Source organism: Neofelis nebulosa, chromosome 8 (genome assembly GCF_028018385.1).
Source record: "Neofelis nebulosa isolate mNeoNeb1 chromosome 8, mNeoNeb1.pri, whole genome shotgun sequence".
Classification (NCBI taxonomy): Eukaryota; Metazoa; Chordata; class Mammalia; order Carnivora; family Felidae; genus Neofelis; species Neofelis nebulosa.
Genome location: NC_080789.1, coordinates 63,616,889 through 63,633,180, shown reverse-complemented (window position 1 = coordinate 63,633,180; position 16,292 = coordinate 63,616,889). Strand labels below are relative to the sequence as shown.

Here is a 16,292-nt window from a genome sequence, read left to right as displayed (position 1 = left end):
GTCTGCTTCTGATCCTGTCTCCTTCTCTCTCTGCCCCTCCCACCTTCTCTCTCTCTCTCTCAAAAATAAAATAAACATTTAAAAGAGTTTCTTAATTTTTTTTCTAATAAAACTTTAATCCTTAGTTGCCCTGGGATTATATCCTTTGCTTTGTTCTTTTATCAGGATAGGGCTGTGGGAGCCACAGAATCCTTTGAACTAGAGTTTGCTTGGCATTTTTGCTGTTGGCTGCAAGGGAAGGCTGGAGTGGGGAGGGGAGGTTTCATTCTTATAAGCACCGGCAGCTCTGGCTGGATGAGTCAGTTGACTGGTCTTTGCACACAAAGCACAGAAACTTATTAAAAAACTTGTTAATATCTCCCAGTTTGTGGTTGTTTGACTTTTCCAGTGCATAATGTCCTATTTTGGGGCTAATCAGATTTGGCACCTTGGTTATGCTTGTCCCAGACCTATAGTAACATCAAAGTGTTTTCCCCAAGCACAGACTCACTCGGGTAACCCAGAACCACAGGAGCTAACAGAACCAGAGAGGGCTCATCGCACAGTCCCCCGGGACTGATGCAAAAAGCATGGGGGCCACGTCCTGCCCGATGTCTCACTGAGACATGGCAGAGTTCACACTCAGGTTTTGATTTTCGGCTCCTGAGTTTTAAACTTTCCTGTGGATGAATGATGTGCCCTACATTGAACGTTGCCCTGTTGTGGTTATGAGCATGCCCTTGCGGCCCAGGGAGGTGAGTGAAAGGAGGGAGGCCAGTGGGAAACTTGGAGGAGGCCTGCCCAGTGTCAGCGGGCAAACTTCAAATGGCAGCAGCCTGAGCACTCAGAAGGGACCAGCCGCCTGCTCGGTGGATCTGCAACCCTTTGGGTCTGAAGTGAGCATTCGTCAGAGCACACAGAGCCTCAACTTCTCCTCCCAGGGAAAGACTGGGGGGTGGAGGAGCAGAGGGACTGGCAGGTGGGTATGGTGATAGCCAATCTGTTTTCCTAATGGCGACATGGAAGTGAGTCCACGTGGCTTCTGCTCTACCAGCTGCCTGAGTTCATCCAACCATCCTTGGCCTGACATATCCTGGAGCCCCATCCTGGGACTTAGCTGGGGGTCAGAGCTAGGAGGAGATCCTTCCTGCCCTCAAGGAACTTTCACAGCTTGATCCAGTCTCCAGATACACGCAGTGACCTCCCTGGCCCTGAGCCACAAAGTCAGAACCAGACATCCTCGGAGTGGGAGACGGTGTGGGGCAGGGGTAGGAGGGTGGTGTGTGGGGGATGGAGGGTAGAAAGGGCGAGAGCAGAGAGCACTGGGCAAAGGGAGGAGAGGCGTGGGATGGCGTCTGTGTCCAGGTAGGATGGTCAGGGGTGGCTTAGAGGGTAGGCTTGTCTCTGTGGGATGGAGCTGGCATCTGGGAAGATTAGCACTGGGAAGGGCCAGCTTGCCCAGGGCTGAGGAGCAGGTGTGGAAAGAAGAGAAAGAGGGAGCCTGCGCTTAGCATAAGGATCACAAATGCATGCTGGGAAGTGGTTTGGACCAGGTGGCGGGAGGTGAGAACAATGAATTTGGGGTGGGATTCTGGCTGCTGGGGCCTGGTGGGTGGGGGCAGACAGCAAAAGGCCAAGGGGGGAGCTGGAGCTGTGGTCCAGGCCTGACTGGACTGAGGAGGAATGAGCTGGAATCAGGCTGTGGAAGCGGAGGAGAAGAGGCAAAATCACTGGAGGGCTAGGGAAACGTTGCTCTGGGGCTGGAAAGGATTGGCCCCCTGGAGACCGGGCTGTCTCACGGGTGGGGGTGGGGCGGAGTCACTGTCATTCGCAAGACTACATATCCTTGCATGGAAGCAGCATTTATTGAAACACAGGCTGAGACAACCCAGAAGGCAAGGCACCCACAGACAGTCATAACAAGAGGGAGACTCAGGAAGTGGCCTCACCTTCTCCATCCCACCGGCTCTGCATTGGACAGACCCCCTCCTGCACCGGCAGGGGGAGATCTGGAACAACCTTGGAGTTTTCTTTGAAATGTATACAGGTGCAATGAACAGCAAGACCTGTCCCAAGTCGAAAAGATTTCCCCTCTGTAATGGGCCCCTCAACTGGGAGGTCACCTGAGGAGTTTGGCTGGGACAGGTTAACCCGAAGAAGGCAGTCAGTTAGAGAGACAAGCAAAACTCAAAGGGAAATAACCCTTGGGGCAAGTGCTTCCCGCAGACCTCCCTGCCAGGAGGGGGTAGCTGCTGGGAGGGAGAACTTGGTCTCAGATTCTCAGGTTGTGGGACACTTGGCTGGATGTTAGGCTCACTCCTTGTCTCAGGGGAAGGTCAAGCTCCCATGAAGTCCAGCCACCCTGGGTGATTGGTAGTGTCCCATAGAGGTCGGAGAATAGTACGGGTGGTTTGGCCCCGGGTATTTTGGAATCAGATTGGAGGTATGGGAAGGGCTGGGAATGACTCTCTAACTGAAGGCGGGCGGAGAACCAGGAAACAACTCCCTAAAACGAGCAGGCGGCAGAGTGCGGCCGAGGGTCTTTCCCTCTGTAGGAACATGTGGAAGATTCCGGAAGCAAGCACACGATTTCCATTCACACACCATCCCGAGCTCCGGGGACGGGAACGCAGGCGGCCGGGGACTCTACGCAAAGCGGACAGACCGGCTGCTCCCGCAGCTGAAGCTGGCGGAGCGGGGCTGGCAGGGGGCACAGGAGTCGGGCGCCATCACCGTGATGCTGCCTCCGGTGGCCACGGGGCCAGAGGCAATCTGGCGCCCCGGGGTGGTGCTGCATGTGAGGCCCCCGCAGGAGACTCCGCCACGGGAGCTGCTGACGCCTGTGGGGACAGAGGGGACACAGAGGGTGAGTGGCCTGCCCTGACCTCACCAACCAAGGGACTTCCGCATAGCAGGAGCTTCCTCCTCCGGAAAGAAGTTTACTGGTTAATGACTGAGGTCCGGCTCCTCTCAGCATCTCAGTCCTTCTAGGGGGCTGGGACAGGGAGGAAGCCAGGACGCCCATCCAGAGGGGCAAAGCTGCCTGGCCCTATTTCCATGGCCTGCAGTTCACATCGCCACCAGTTGAGGGCGCTCAACGCGTCCATCCCTAACTCCGGAGGAGCTCCCTAGTGAGGAGCCCGCGGAAGAGACAACCCCCTCCCTGTCGGGAAAGCATTCCAGGTTCAGCTTTGCCCGTTCACAAAGCCATTTTTTTGGAGGATGTTCAAGCAGATACTTACAGACATTCACGGAGCCCACACCTTCACACAGCCTGTAGGGAAAAGAAAACTTGGTGAGTACTGGACACGGAGCTGGAGTCCTTGAGGCAGGGACAGAGAAGGCCCTCTTGTGTCTGGATCCTGCCGCCCGAGAGGCACGGAGGGCTCCCCATAGTCTACGTTTCGCAATCACCTTCTCTCTCAACGTTTTTTTTTTTTTTTTTTTTAAATTTATTTTTGGGACAGAGAGAGACAGAGCATGAATGGGGGAGGGGCAGAGAGAGAGGGAGACACAGAATCGGAAACAGGCTCCAGGCTCCGAGCCATCAGCCCAGAGCCTGACGCGGGGCTCGAACTCACAGACCGCGAGATCGTGACCTGGCTGAAGTCGGATGCTTAACCGACTGCGCCACCCAGGCGCCCCAATCACCTTCTCTCTCTAACCGTTCTCTGAGCACAGAGACAAGGCCTTCTGATTTCCAGCAGAGGTGGGCGCCATGATGAACTCTGCCGGCTGCCGCCAGTCTGAGCGACCCCTCACCCTTAATGCTGGTCAGGCTCACAGGAAGGAGAGTCCAATCAAATGCAGCAGTGTGTGTGGAAGGGCTTTGTGCCAGTGAAGAGCTAGTACATACGGAGTGCATTGTCCTTATGGTGCCCAAGCCTCGTGTAGGAAGCTTCTGGAAAAATTGGGTTTGAGAGGCACGTGACTTGGCCACACGTCCTGCCTCTTGCACTTATTACCTGTGGCCACGAGGAAGTCACTGCACACTGAGCCTTATTTCCTCGTCTTTGGATGTGAAAAGTGACACCTACCTCATTAGATTGTGAAGATTACAAGGGGCACTTAGCATAGGCCGACGCATAGTAAGTGTCTGATAAATTATGACTATTCTCAAAGCTTGAGCTGTCCTAGCAGTGGGTAGAGATGTAGCTCACACTTGGGCTGAGGGAAGCCCCCTCCCAGGGGACCAGGGCCTCCTATGGGCCAGATCCTCCTTAGCCCTACCTGTGCTCCTCGCCCTCCAGCAGCCGCCTGTAGGTGGCGATCTCGATGTCCAGGCCCAGCTTGGAGTTCATCACCTCCTGGTACTCCTTGAGCAGGCAGGCCATGTCCTGCTTGGCCTTCTGCAGGGCGGCCTCCAGCTCGGCCAGCTTGCAGCGGGCGTCGCTCAGGGCCGCCTCGCCCTGCTGCTCTGCCTCGGCCACGGCGGCCTCCAGCTTGGCCCGCTATGAGGAAGGAGATGTGAGGGCAAGGATGAGACAGAGAAGGCACAGCTCGGCTCACCTGGACTGAGGGAGCGGGGGCAAGGAGAGCAGGGTCCAGAGAGAAGTTAGGTTAACTACGTACAACCAGGTATTTAATGAGACCTTGGACATGAGGAAGGAGATGGGAGCTTTCACCTTCTCTCCCTGGTGGTGGTTGCTGAGTGGCCAAAGGGGGGGGGGTGACATCAGTGATATGGCTTCTCCTGCTTCAAGTGCTGTGTGATTTGCTTGGGTCTCTGCTTCCTCACAGGCACGCTGTGAGGCCTCATTTGGGCCAGGCTTTTGCCCTCCTGGGGGCAAGGTGTCTGGTGCTGCAGTCTGCCTGTGCAGACTGTGATCTACACCCCCTCACCCCACCCCCCCAACCCTCTCGTACCATACCTGACACTTGGCATTCTCGATCTCAGCTGTCAGCCTCTGGATCATGCGGTTCAGCTCGTTCATCTCCTCCTTGGTGCGGCGCAGGGTCTCCCCGTGCCGGATCACCGTGGCCTTCATCTCCTCGCACTGGGGGGAAGCAGAGGTGCTCCTGAGGCTCAGGATGGAGGTTCCCACCCATTCAGACACCACAGATGGCTGGTAGGTTGTACAGTGCTCAGCCTGTGCAACTATACATGGCAGCCCTGCTCTGCCATCCAAACTGAGAGATGTCTGTCCTCTTACCATCCCTACAAATCAAAATCCCCAGACAGCAGAGGCCTTCTTTAACATATATCTGGCAACCTGCCCACTGTCACGTCCAGAAGGCAGGTGTCCTCTGCCCCTCACCTTGCTGCGGTACCAGGACTCGGCCTCAGCCCGGCTGCGGCTGGCGATGTCATCATACTGAGCCTTGATCTCGGCCACAACGCAGTCCATGTTCAGGTCCCGGCTGTTGTCCATCTTGACGATGACCGAGGTGTCTGAGATGTGGGCATGGAGAACCTGGAGCTCCTGGGGGCCAACAGTCAATGCGTTTGGGTCTGGTGCTTGGTCTGGGCCATGGGCTCCACCCTTAGGGGCAGTGTCCACTCTCTGGAGGGGGCACTGGTCATGCATGTTACATGACTCCTGCTCCACGTGCTTCCTTTTCCCCCTTCATTCATACACAGGTACGTCATAAAACAAGAAAGCTGGGAGGGGCCCCAAAGAGGAGCTGGGGACAGCCCCTGACTTAACAAATGGGAAAACTGAAGCCCAGCATGTGGAAAAGACCTGACTCGAAGTCACCCAGCTGGGTAGCTGGGGTTTGAATGCCGAGACCAGTGATCTGTCCATTCATTAAGACCCCTTCTCTAACCGGAGACCCACCCCGACCACCGCCACCCTCACATATGTACTTTCATATCCATGTACAGACTGACACGCCCCCAGACCAGCACACGGGCACACACTGCAACAACAACTCCACAGACGTGGAGAAGCCCAAGCACGCACACACTCTCCTCGGCCCTGAAACATGCGTGCCAGGCTCTCCCTGGGTACATACATACCCGTGTCTGTCATAGCCGTGCAACATGGCTCTCTCGGATGTGTGTGCATGTTCTCTCGTGCGTACATCACCCACATCGGGAAAACACGTGCACACGGTGCACTGTCTCCCCTCTTTCTCAGGTCCCCCACCTCCCCTCTACCTGCCCTGGCTGGTCGGTAGGGGCCCCCTTACCTCATCGTAGAGGCGCTTCAGGAAGCTAGACTCCTCCACCAACGCCTCCACATTGGCCTCCAGGTCTGATTTCCGCAGGTAGGCGCAGTCCACATCCTGGTGGTGGAGGGGAAGGGAGGGCGTGTGTGTGTGGGAGGCCTCTGCGGTCAGTGTGGTGACCGTGCCCCGATGGAGGCTGGCCAGATGGGTCCCCCTCCCTCCCTGCTCCATGATCAGCCCCCTCACCTTCTTCAGAACCACGAACTCGTTCTCTGCCGTGGCTCTCAGAGCCACCTCCTCTTCATACCTGGGTTTGGGAGGGTAGAGAGGGGTCACAGCTAAGGGGTTGGGGCTTGGATACCATCCCAGCTTCCAGGCAAGCTCTTCCAGGGCTCAAAAGGGATTGTCCCTGTGAACGTTATCTTTTCCTTTCCATGGTCTAGTTTGTGCATTATTTCACTTGGGCTAGCCCTTGTCCCAGCCTGGCTCAATCCATCCCAATCCTGCTGTGTCTGGGATGAGATCAGGGAATGCATACTCTGTTCCCTCTGTGAATCCTAGAGCCAAAGAGAGCCAGTGCCTTGGACAGTGAGAACACAGAGCGAACATCATAACGCCAGCTGGGCCGGGTAGGAGCACAGAAAACCGTAGAACTCCATTGGGTTTCCTCTCCTCACTCCCCGTGAAAGCAGCTCTAAGCTCCACAGGGCCTCCAAGGTGTAGAGTGGGGCCAAAGAATCAGAAGAAACCCAGGCCCCGCCCCAGACAGTCCCTTCCTCAGCTTCCAGGCAGCCCCTGCTGCTAGACAGGCAAGATTCTTAAGCTGCTTCAACAAGGTTGAGCATGGAGCCTTCCTACTCTCCCTGTGTTCCCCCAGCCCGGCCGCACTCACTTCTTCTTGTAGCCCTCCAGCACCTCCTGCACGTGGTTGAGCTCCGAGGCCAGCCTCCCGCTGTCGGCCTCCACGCACTCGGCCTCCCGCCTCAGCGTCTCGATGTAGCCATTGAACAGGGGCTCCATGTTGCTCTCACAGCAGCGCTGGTTCTGGTAGAACTGCCACTTGGTCTCCAGAAGCTTGTTCTGCTGCTCCAGGAAGCGCACCTGCCGCCCAGGGTGTGAGGATGGGATTTAGGGGGAACCCAGGAGGTGCCTGGTGCCCTGGCGATCTTTCTGCCCTTGGTCTGCACTGAATAGCCAGGGCCAGCCAAGGGCCAAGCATGGGGTTGAGTCTCTGTGACTCAAGGGGACCCGTTCCCGGCCTCCAGGAGGCACTGTGGGTATGGGGGAAAGAGCCCTGGGGCTTGAGGCCAGAGGTCTGGTTCAAGTCCAGGTCTGCCACTTTAAGTGGGCAGATCCTCTAACCTTTTGGGGGCTTTGTTTTCTCATTTCTAAACCAGAGATGATAATAGTGCCTCCCTTAGAGTTGGAAAGACTGAACAAGTTAATACATACAAAGTGCTTGGAACATTTTTGACACATGGTAAATGCTCAACTAATTTAACCATGACTATAATTAGCAGTTCCTCATTTATTAATTTATGCAACACTTATTGAAAGTTTAGTGTGTGGTGCTAGGGCCCATGCTAAGATACACACACACACACACACACACACACACACACACACACACCTGTCTATATCTACAGTTGACCTGGAACAATGCAGGGGTTAGGGGCACTGACACCTCCCCTCCCCGCCCCCACACAGTTGAAAATTTGCATATAACTTTTGACTCCCCTAAAACTTAACTACTGTTAGCCTCCTGTTTGACGGGAAGCCTTACTGATAATGTAAATAGTCGAGTAACATGTATTTTGTTTCTGTATTAAATATTGTATTCTTCTGACAAAGTAAGCTAGAGAAAACACCTTACTAAGAAAATCACAAGGAAGAGAAAATACATTTACAGCACTGCACTGTATTTATCAGAAAAAATCCTCTTATAAGTGGATCTGTTCAGTTCCGACCCATGCTGTTCAAGAGTCAACTGTGTATGTCTATCGGTCTCTACCTACCCGTCTATCAATTACATTCCATTCTCACAACCCTTCGGGGGGGGCAGAAATTATAACCCTTCTAGTACAGATGGGGGACACTGGGATGCCTAGCTCATTGCCCCACAAAGGTAAGTGAGAGTCGGGGTCTGCTGTCTCTGGAGTCTCCTTTGCCTGCCCCACCATAGTATGCTTAAGCAGCTCCTCTAAACTGTCTCAGCTTCAATTTGATATTAAAAAAAAAAAAATGAAGGGGCGTCTGCGTGGCTCAGTTGCTTAAGCGTCCAACTCTTGGTTTCAACTCAGGTCATGATCTCATGGTTTGTGGGCTCGAGCCCCACGTTGGGCTGTGTGCTGACAGTGCGGAGCCTGCTTGGGATTCTCTCTCTTTCCCTCTCTCTATGTCCCTCTCCTGCCTGAGCATGCTCTCTCTCTCAAAATAAACAAACATTAAGCAAAATGGAGATAATAATACCTACCCCACTGGGTCATTCTGAGGATGAACTAAACTCACTAAGATCCCCTGACTCCAACCCCAGAGCTGGGTCCCATCTATTCTGCCAGAGTGAGGCCGCATGGACAGAGGGGCCAGCACAAAGGGAGGGGCATGGGTGGCTTTCTTGGGAGGCAGCCTCATGGCATCTGTGGGGTTCCTCCCACCAGACTGGGTGCCCCTCTTCCACATTCCCAGCCCTCCATCCATGAAGGCGGCTGTGCCAACCTTGGCTGGTTAAGTGTCACACTCCCTCGTCCACTATTGTCCTGGGAGAATAATGCTAACAGCGAATGTTCATTGAGCACCTACTACGTGCCAGCGTTTTTCAAGCACGAACCCATCAATGCTCACAACAAGCATGTGAGGCTGGTTCTGTTATCCAGACAAGTCACAAGCCCGAGGTCTCACGCTGCCGAGGGGCAGAACAAAGATAGGGAGGTGGCGTGGCTGCGAGCCGTGCCCCCGCCCCCACTTCTCCCGAGCTGCCTGGCGGGGAGCCATATGCCTTTTACTCTTTAACTCTCCCCCTTTTCTCCCACTCTTGCAGCAGCCAGTGCCCAATCCAGTTTTGAGGGAGGGCACCTCTGATATTCCTGTGTTGTCTTGTCTCCAGAAGCAGACACACACTTTAGATCACAGACTCCATTTCTGGACCACACCGGGCCCTCAGTTGCACTTTGTTGGAATTAAGAGACAGAAACCGATCCTTTGCCTATGTTGGCCTGCAATTCTCTCCCTCTGTCTCAAACCTGGCTCCATGCTGTCTCCCCAACACACGGGGACCTTCCCGAGGGGAGGGCAGGCCAGGGCCTTCTCTGGATCATCATCCCAGGCCTCACTGACCTTGTCGATGAAGGCAGCGAACCGGTTGTTGAGACACTTGATCTGCTCCTTCTCCTCGTGCTTCACGCACTGCGCATTGGGGTCGATCTCCAGGTTGAGGGGCGTGAGGAGGCTCTCGTTGACCGACACGGTGGTGATGCAGGGCGGGCTGGGCCCGCACACGCCGCCAGAGCGGTAGCCGAAGGTGCGGCCGCAGGAGCCGGCGCGGAAGCCGCCCACAGCCATGCGGGGCCCACAGGAGCCCAGGTTGGAGAGGCTGCGGCTGCCGAAGCCCGTCAGCCCCCGGTAGCAGGACACCCCTCGGTAGGGTGCTGCGCTGATGCAGCAGCGGTTGCCAGTTTTGGGGGCCACAGCCGAGCAGGAGCTGAAGGTCCTGGTGACCCCACATCCTGAGTTGATCCGGTAGGAGCGGCAGGACATCGTGCGGGTCTGAGCAGAGGCTGAGTGCCGCGGGAATGAGCCAAGTCTTCGGTGCGCTGCTTAGGATCCTCTGGCCTCTCTGATCCTCCCTGGTCCTTTTATTGGTGGGGAGAGCTGGGGTTGGCTGCATAAAAGGAGTGAAAAGCCATTTTATGTTGTTTATTGGCTTGGGGAGTTTGCCAGCAACTCCCCAAAGACTCATCTTAAAGGTGAGCTCAGCGGCGACTCGGGGCCTCCGTAAAAGTATTGAAGATGTTATTAGGGACACTGTGTTTGCACTTTTCATCTTCAAAGCTCATTTATGTACATTAAGTAATTAATTTTCTCTCAGTCTCAGATGGCCCCAACCCACACTTGGAGACGGATTTGAACTCCATAACTGTCTGAGGTGGCTGGCGTTGGGGTCGAGGCTGTGGCCGCTGTCTCAAGGCGGGGAGGTCTAGGGCCCTATTTGGGGCGAGATCCCGCGAACGCATTACCTCTGTCCTTCTGGGCTCCACGCAGGACACGTTCTCAAGTAAATCACTGTGATGGATTGGGCAAGTCGAACCCACCCAGGCGTGATTGCCTGGAAGGTGGTTCAGATCCGTGGGACCGTTTTGACCATGCTCCCTGCAGGACAGAGGGCTAGAGCACATGGTCTCTTAGAACCTTCTGGATTCCGGCCCAGAGGCTCTGTTTCAGAGCCTTTGCTTCTCACCCAGCAATTTGCAAACCACTCAACTCTCAGTGGCCACAATAATGGCCACTTGCGGATAATGGGGAACCTTCCCTCTTAGCCACTTTCTCCCAAGGGATGGCAAGGCGGGAAGAAGCCAATCCTGGGATAACCTGGCTTCTGCGAACTTGCTCTGGGCACCTTCTCTTGGCTCTTTAAGAAGAAACGGGTTCTCTGAGTCTCTCTTCCTGCCAAGACTACCAGCCAGAGGAGGGGCACATCTTGTCACTGTCATCCCTAGAGAAACCTTTAGAGATGGGGGCGGGAAAGAGGCTTTTTTCTGTTCAGAGGACATCGTGATTTCTGGCTCCTAGGGGCTGTGGGAGCCTAGCTCCTCCTAACGTCCCTGCTTTCCTGTTTATCCTGGAGCCACTTATTAGGATAATGATTGCTATTCTTTTAAGGTTCATTGAGCACAAAGCTGGAGGATGTGGTCTTTGCCCCCAGGGAGGCCAGCTAGGCACCCGAGGTGTTAGGAGCTTCTAGAAGAAGGGAAGAAGGGCAGAGGAATTTCCTTGGAGGGGTGACAACCCCTCCAGGGAGCCTCCCAGAGCCAGTCATTGCCACCGCTTGCATCCTCCCTCAGGTGCCTGAAGGTCTGTCCTGGGCCTGCTCTCATCTCCACAGATGCCCCCCCCCCAAGTCTTTACCCAGGACCAGGCTGATTGCCCTTTATCTCCACACCCCCCATGTGTTCTTTCAGGAGGGCAGAGAGACTTTGGGCAGCTGGTGGAGAGGAGCAGGCAGCCTTACCGGCTGGCCCCAAAAGATCTTCAGATTTGCTTCCCATCGGGAATGCCCCTACCACACCCCTGCACCCAGCAGAGAGTGGGTGTACTTCCTGCCCCACCCATGGTCTTCACCTCCTCTGCACATTTATGACTTCTTTACCCTTTCAAGGCTGCTTTTAATGTTTCCTTTAACCTGATTTCACTAGTATAAAAATTGGAGGTGGAGTCTGGGGGCGGAGAGAGGAGTTCAGGGGCTGATTCCACCCCCCACCCCGCCTTAGTGGGGGTGCTGCTGTCCTGGGTCCAGGGATGTATTCTGGCACCTTGGACAGTAAGCTCCTGACTGCCTGTTGTGTAGACCTGGATCTGGTGTGTAGGCCAAAAAGGATTTGGGCCCTTTGAACATGGTGGGGGGCCAGGGGGAGGGAGGATGGGCAGGTGTGGGAGGTGGAAGGTGGGTGGACTTTCTGCTCAGCCAGCTTGGAAAGCCCACAAAACTCTTCTCAACTCTAGTAAGCCTCTACTCTCCTTCAGCTTGTTGAAAAGGATGGACCTAGATCCATTTCTGCCTCTCCATGGGGGCAGGGGGGCAGGAGGGAGTGGAGGCTTTGTCCCAGAGGGAGGCTCCTGAGTCAGCTGCTCCCCATGCCTCCAACACACACACACACACACACACACACACACACACACACACACACCCCTCCCAAACCTCCACCTTGAATTGGGCCTGGGCACTGATGATGGGGAAGGGGATGCTGGGGGACTCAGGAGATGTGGGGAACAAGGGCTTGAGTGTTTCAGGAGTGAGGCCAGGCTCCAGCCTGGCATAGGGATGTGTGCATGGGAACTGGGCAAAGTTTGCATTGCTGTAGCTGGCAGCCGAGCCCAGGGCTGGCCGGGGCTGCTGGAGAAGTCTGTCTGCATGGTGGTTTGGACTGGAGCCACCAGGCCAGTCTGGCACAGCTGCCCTGGTTGGGGCAGGGTGGGGGGTTACGTAGACCCATGGGACCTGGGTCTTTGCTGTCTGGTTCTACCAAGAAAGGGACAGAGAAGCCATAGACCCATGCCTGGTTCTACTCATTACCCATGACCACCTCTGCTTGTGGGACCAACTCTGGGGTGAGGGTCGACCTCCCTTCACCGGCCTCCTTCTCTTTTACTGCCACTGAGCCCTATAGGTTCCCAAGCCTCCTCTCTGGTCACACCTTTCCCTGGAATGTTCCTAAATGGCTGGCCACCTCTTCCAGGAAGCCTTTGTGAACTAGTCAGAGGGAGGCTGTGATTTCTCCTCCTGTCTCAGCAGACAGCTTGTAAAATGCCGTTTCCAGGGCTTCCCAGGTAACTCCAATTATCTCCTTCCACACCCATTTGTCTTGGGTGCTGTCATTCATCCCCTCTTTGGTCCTGTCCCCTCCTGCTCCCATATCTTTTGAAGGCCACACCCAGTGTCAGGAATGTGCACTTAATAACCCACATCTCTCTTGCAACGTGAAATGCTCCTAAGAGGTCACTTCTTCCAGGAAGTCTTTGAGACCTAATTGAGTGAGAGAGGTGCTTTACCCCACCCTGGAGACCCAGGCTACTTGCCCACTGCCCGCACAGCCCGTTCAAGTTGGGCATCGTCCATCATCTCTGCTGGTCTCCACACTTTTTAGTTTTTGAATCAACACCATGTCTTGGTGCTGGGACACCGATCTTTAAGGGTTTTCTAGCCATGTGACACTTTCTTTGGCTTTTATAAAACTTGGGCATGACTCAGTACCCTAGGTGAGAGGAGTGAGGTCTGAGCAGCCGGGAGGAGCTGGATGACCCACTGTGCTGTCCCCAGTGCATCCAGGACAGGGCCCTGTAGGGCCCATGCAGTCAGTACAGCCGTTCCCAGGCCTGCCCACCTTCCCTCTCACAGGCTTCCCTACAGGAACTGCAAGAATCCCCGTAGTTTCTTCCTAAACCCCATCCATGTGCCTTCCTGCAGGTGGCTTTCCCTGGTGGCTTTGCTGTTGCCTGTGGCCACTCTGGGTCAGCTCATCAATTAATACAGGGCCTCTAATTTCAGAATCGGACCTTAGTAATGGTTTGGAAAATTTTTCTTTTACTCATTTTTTTAAAGTTTATTTATTTATTTGGAGAGAGACAGAGACAGTGCAAGAGAGACAGAGACAGTGCAAGGGGGAAGAGCAGAGAGAGAGAGGGAGAGAGAGAGAATCCTAAGCAGATTCCGAGCTGCCAGTGCAGGGCCTGACATGGGGCTGGAATTCACGAACCATGAGACTGTGACCTGAGCCGAAACCAAGAGTCAGATGCTTAAACCGACTGAGCCACCCAGGTGCCCCCTTCTTGACTTTTTTTTTTTTTTGGCACTAGAACCATTTCCCTAAATCACAACAGGAAAACAGCTATATAAAGCTATAAGTATGTAACTCTGTAACTGTATACACATATATATTTATTTATAAAACAGGTAAGATTGGCATGTGGTTTCTCTGCTTGCCCTGCTCCCCTCTGCTCCATTTTCAACACCTAGAGTGATCCCCTTAAAATAGGAAGTTGGAGCCTGTCACTCCTCTGTTCAAATGCTTTGGTGATTCCCCATTTTGTTCAGAGTAAGACATAGTCCTCAGGATGCCCAACAGGGTCCTGTACCACCTGACCCTGTTGTCCCCCTTTTCACGTCATCTCACTCTCGGCCACCACACTGGCCTTCCGCTGCTCCCTGGACACCCCTGCAACACTATTAACTCAGGGCCTTTGCACTGGCTGTTCCTTCTGCCCAGAATGTTCTTCCCTCAGTCTCAGGCTTGCTCCATTGTTACCGGTGGGTCTTTTCTTGCCTTCAAAGAGGCTCCCTGATGGTTCTTTATAAAATGGCAACTGTGGCCTCCCATCCCCAGGACATTCTTTGTCAGGCCTATCTTGTTCTGATCTTTTTCTTCTGCATGGCACTTAACACCTTCTAACACTCAGTAATTGACTTATTTATTCTGTTTGATTATTGCCAGTCTTTCTTCTTACTCTCCCAAACAAGAAAACAAAAGTGCACAGGAGCAGAGACTTTGTCTGTTTTGTTCATTGGTGGCCCCCAAGCACTTAGAACAGTACTGGGAATATAGTAAATAGTAAATATTTAATAGTAAATATATTTATATATTTAATAGTAAATATATTTATATATTTAATAGTAAATATAGTAAATATTTATTGACTGACTGTGTAAGCGAATAGATACCTTGGATATGTTAGATATTTAATGTTGGCAGAAAATGAAGCCTTGTGGGAAGAACTGGCCTTTCAGCCCCAAGGAGCACACCCAGTTTGAAGCCCTCAGGGTTCAGAGCCCACCGAGGCTTTTTCCTGTGTGAGGTGGTGGTTTCTTGAACGCCTGTAAGGAACAAAGACTTACAGAGACACAGAATGGTGTAAACAGGGCTATGCTGGGCTGGTGAGAGAGAGGGTGGGTTTCTTTGTTAAAAATGCTATGCGTTGTTGTAATATTTGTGTCGCAAGCACGATTTTGGAGGACAAAATTGTTTTAAAAGATTCTAAACTGCCCACAAGAGCATTAGGGGAATGTAGTTGGAAAATCCCATGCAGCGCCTCCTGGAAGGTTGGTGGCCAGCAGAGGGCAGCAAACCCCCACCACTGGCCCCGCGAGTCTGAGCCCAGGATGCAGAATGGGAGAGGCCGGCGAGAAGATGCTAAAAAGAGTCTGCTGACACTTCAGCATCCCGCCCATGTCTGGTACTGGATTGGCAGAACTGCTGAACACAGCTACTCTCCATTAGTTATAAAACCAGAACCACCGCCACCGCCATCATGAAAACAGTAGCCATTTGCTGTGCACCCACTGTGCGCCAGGCTGGGTGCTGAGCCCCTCAGTTTTGTCACTGTGTGTCACCTCCACAACGACTCTTTGAAGGAAGGAATGTTTTCCCACTTTACAGACGAGGCAAGAGGCTTATTGAGATTGACACAACAACTATGTGGTGACCGGCATGGGCTCTGGAGTCAGAGCGCCTTTGTGTCCACCACTCACTCAGCCTCTCCGGGACTTGCTTCTGTCATCTGTCAAATAATCATGAAGGATCTTAAGAGAGAATAATACAAGTACCTACCACATAATGTTATTGAGAGAATGAAGTGAGTTAAAGCATGAAAAATTCCTGCCTATTATTTAGGACCACTGGCCACACAGCTGGTACCTGGAGCACCTGATAGTGGCTCTGCCCATACCAGAGTCCACGGGTTTGACCCCTATGTGATCCTTGGGGGAGAATTTTGGGGAACAATTGACCTCTTAACAATATTGAGTCTTCCAGTTCATGAAGAGCGTCTCTGTCCATTTATTTGTCATCTTTGATATCTTTCATTGTTGTTTTGTGATTTTCAGCACACAGATGGATCCTTCCCATACTTCGTAAAGGCCTATGTATACCAAAACATTTCACTTTGGGGGTGCTATTGCAAACGATACATAAAGAATGTTTAATTTCCAACTGCTCTTTGCCTGGACATAGAAAGGCAGTTGGTTTTTGTATCTGGGCCTTGCATTCTGCAACCTTGCTAAACTATAGATTCAAGCTTCCCACGACCTCCTCTTTGGATCCCTTCTATTTGCAAGAGCAGCTCACAGAAGTCAGAGAAGCATTTTCTTTACTAGATTATTGTTTTATTATAAAAGGATGCAACCCAGGAACAGCCAGATGGAAGAGATGCTAGGGCACAGGGCTTCGCCACTCTCCCCACATCTCCATGCGTTCACCAACCCGGAAGCTCTCTGAACCCAGTCCTCTTGGGTTTTTATGGAGGCTTCAGTACCTCGTCCTGATTGATCCATTAAACCTCCAGCCCCTATCCCGACTCTGGGAAGTTTCAACCCTGTAATCACTGGTTTGGTCTCCTGGCAACTAGCCTCTCTCCTTAGGTACAGCCTAAAAGTCAGGTTACTAACATAACAAAAGACAACTTTATCACTCTCCTCGCTTGGGAAATTCCAAGGG

General features: G+C 53.2%; 1 protein-coding gene across 1 annotated transcript; it reads right to left on the bottom strand.

The window, feature by feature from the left end:
• Positions 1-1,822: 1,822 nt before the first annotated feature.
• On the bottom strand, positions 1,823-9,932 carry LOC131519557 (keratin, type II cuticular Hb5). The gene is made up of 9 exons (XM_058742692.1): positions 9,427-9,932; positions 6,986-7,194; positions 6,340-6,400; positions 6,115-6,210; positions 5,238-5,402; positions 4,851-4,976; positions 4,210-4,430; positions 3,222-3,253; positions 1,823-2,819 (listed from the first exon to the last, which is right to left on the bottom strand). Exons 1-9 carry the CDS (start codon positions 9,844-9,846, stop codon positions 2,626-2,628), a joined length of 1,524 nt encoding a protein of 507 aa, XP_058598675.1. The 5' UTR covers positions 9,847-9,932; the 3' UTR covers positions 1,823-2,625.
• Between the last annotated feature and the right edge of the window lie 6,360 nt (positions 9,933-16,292).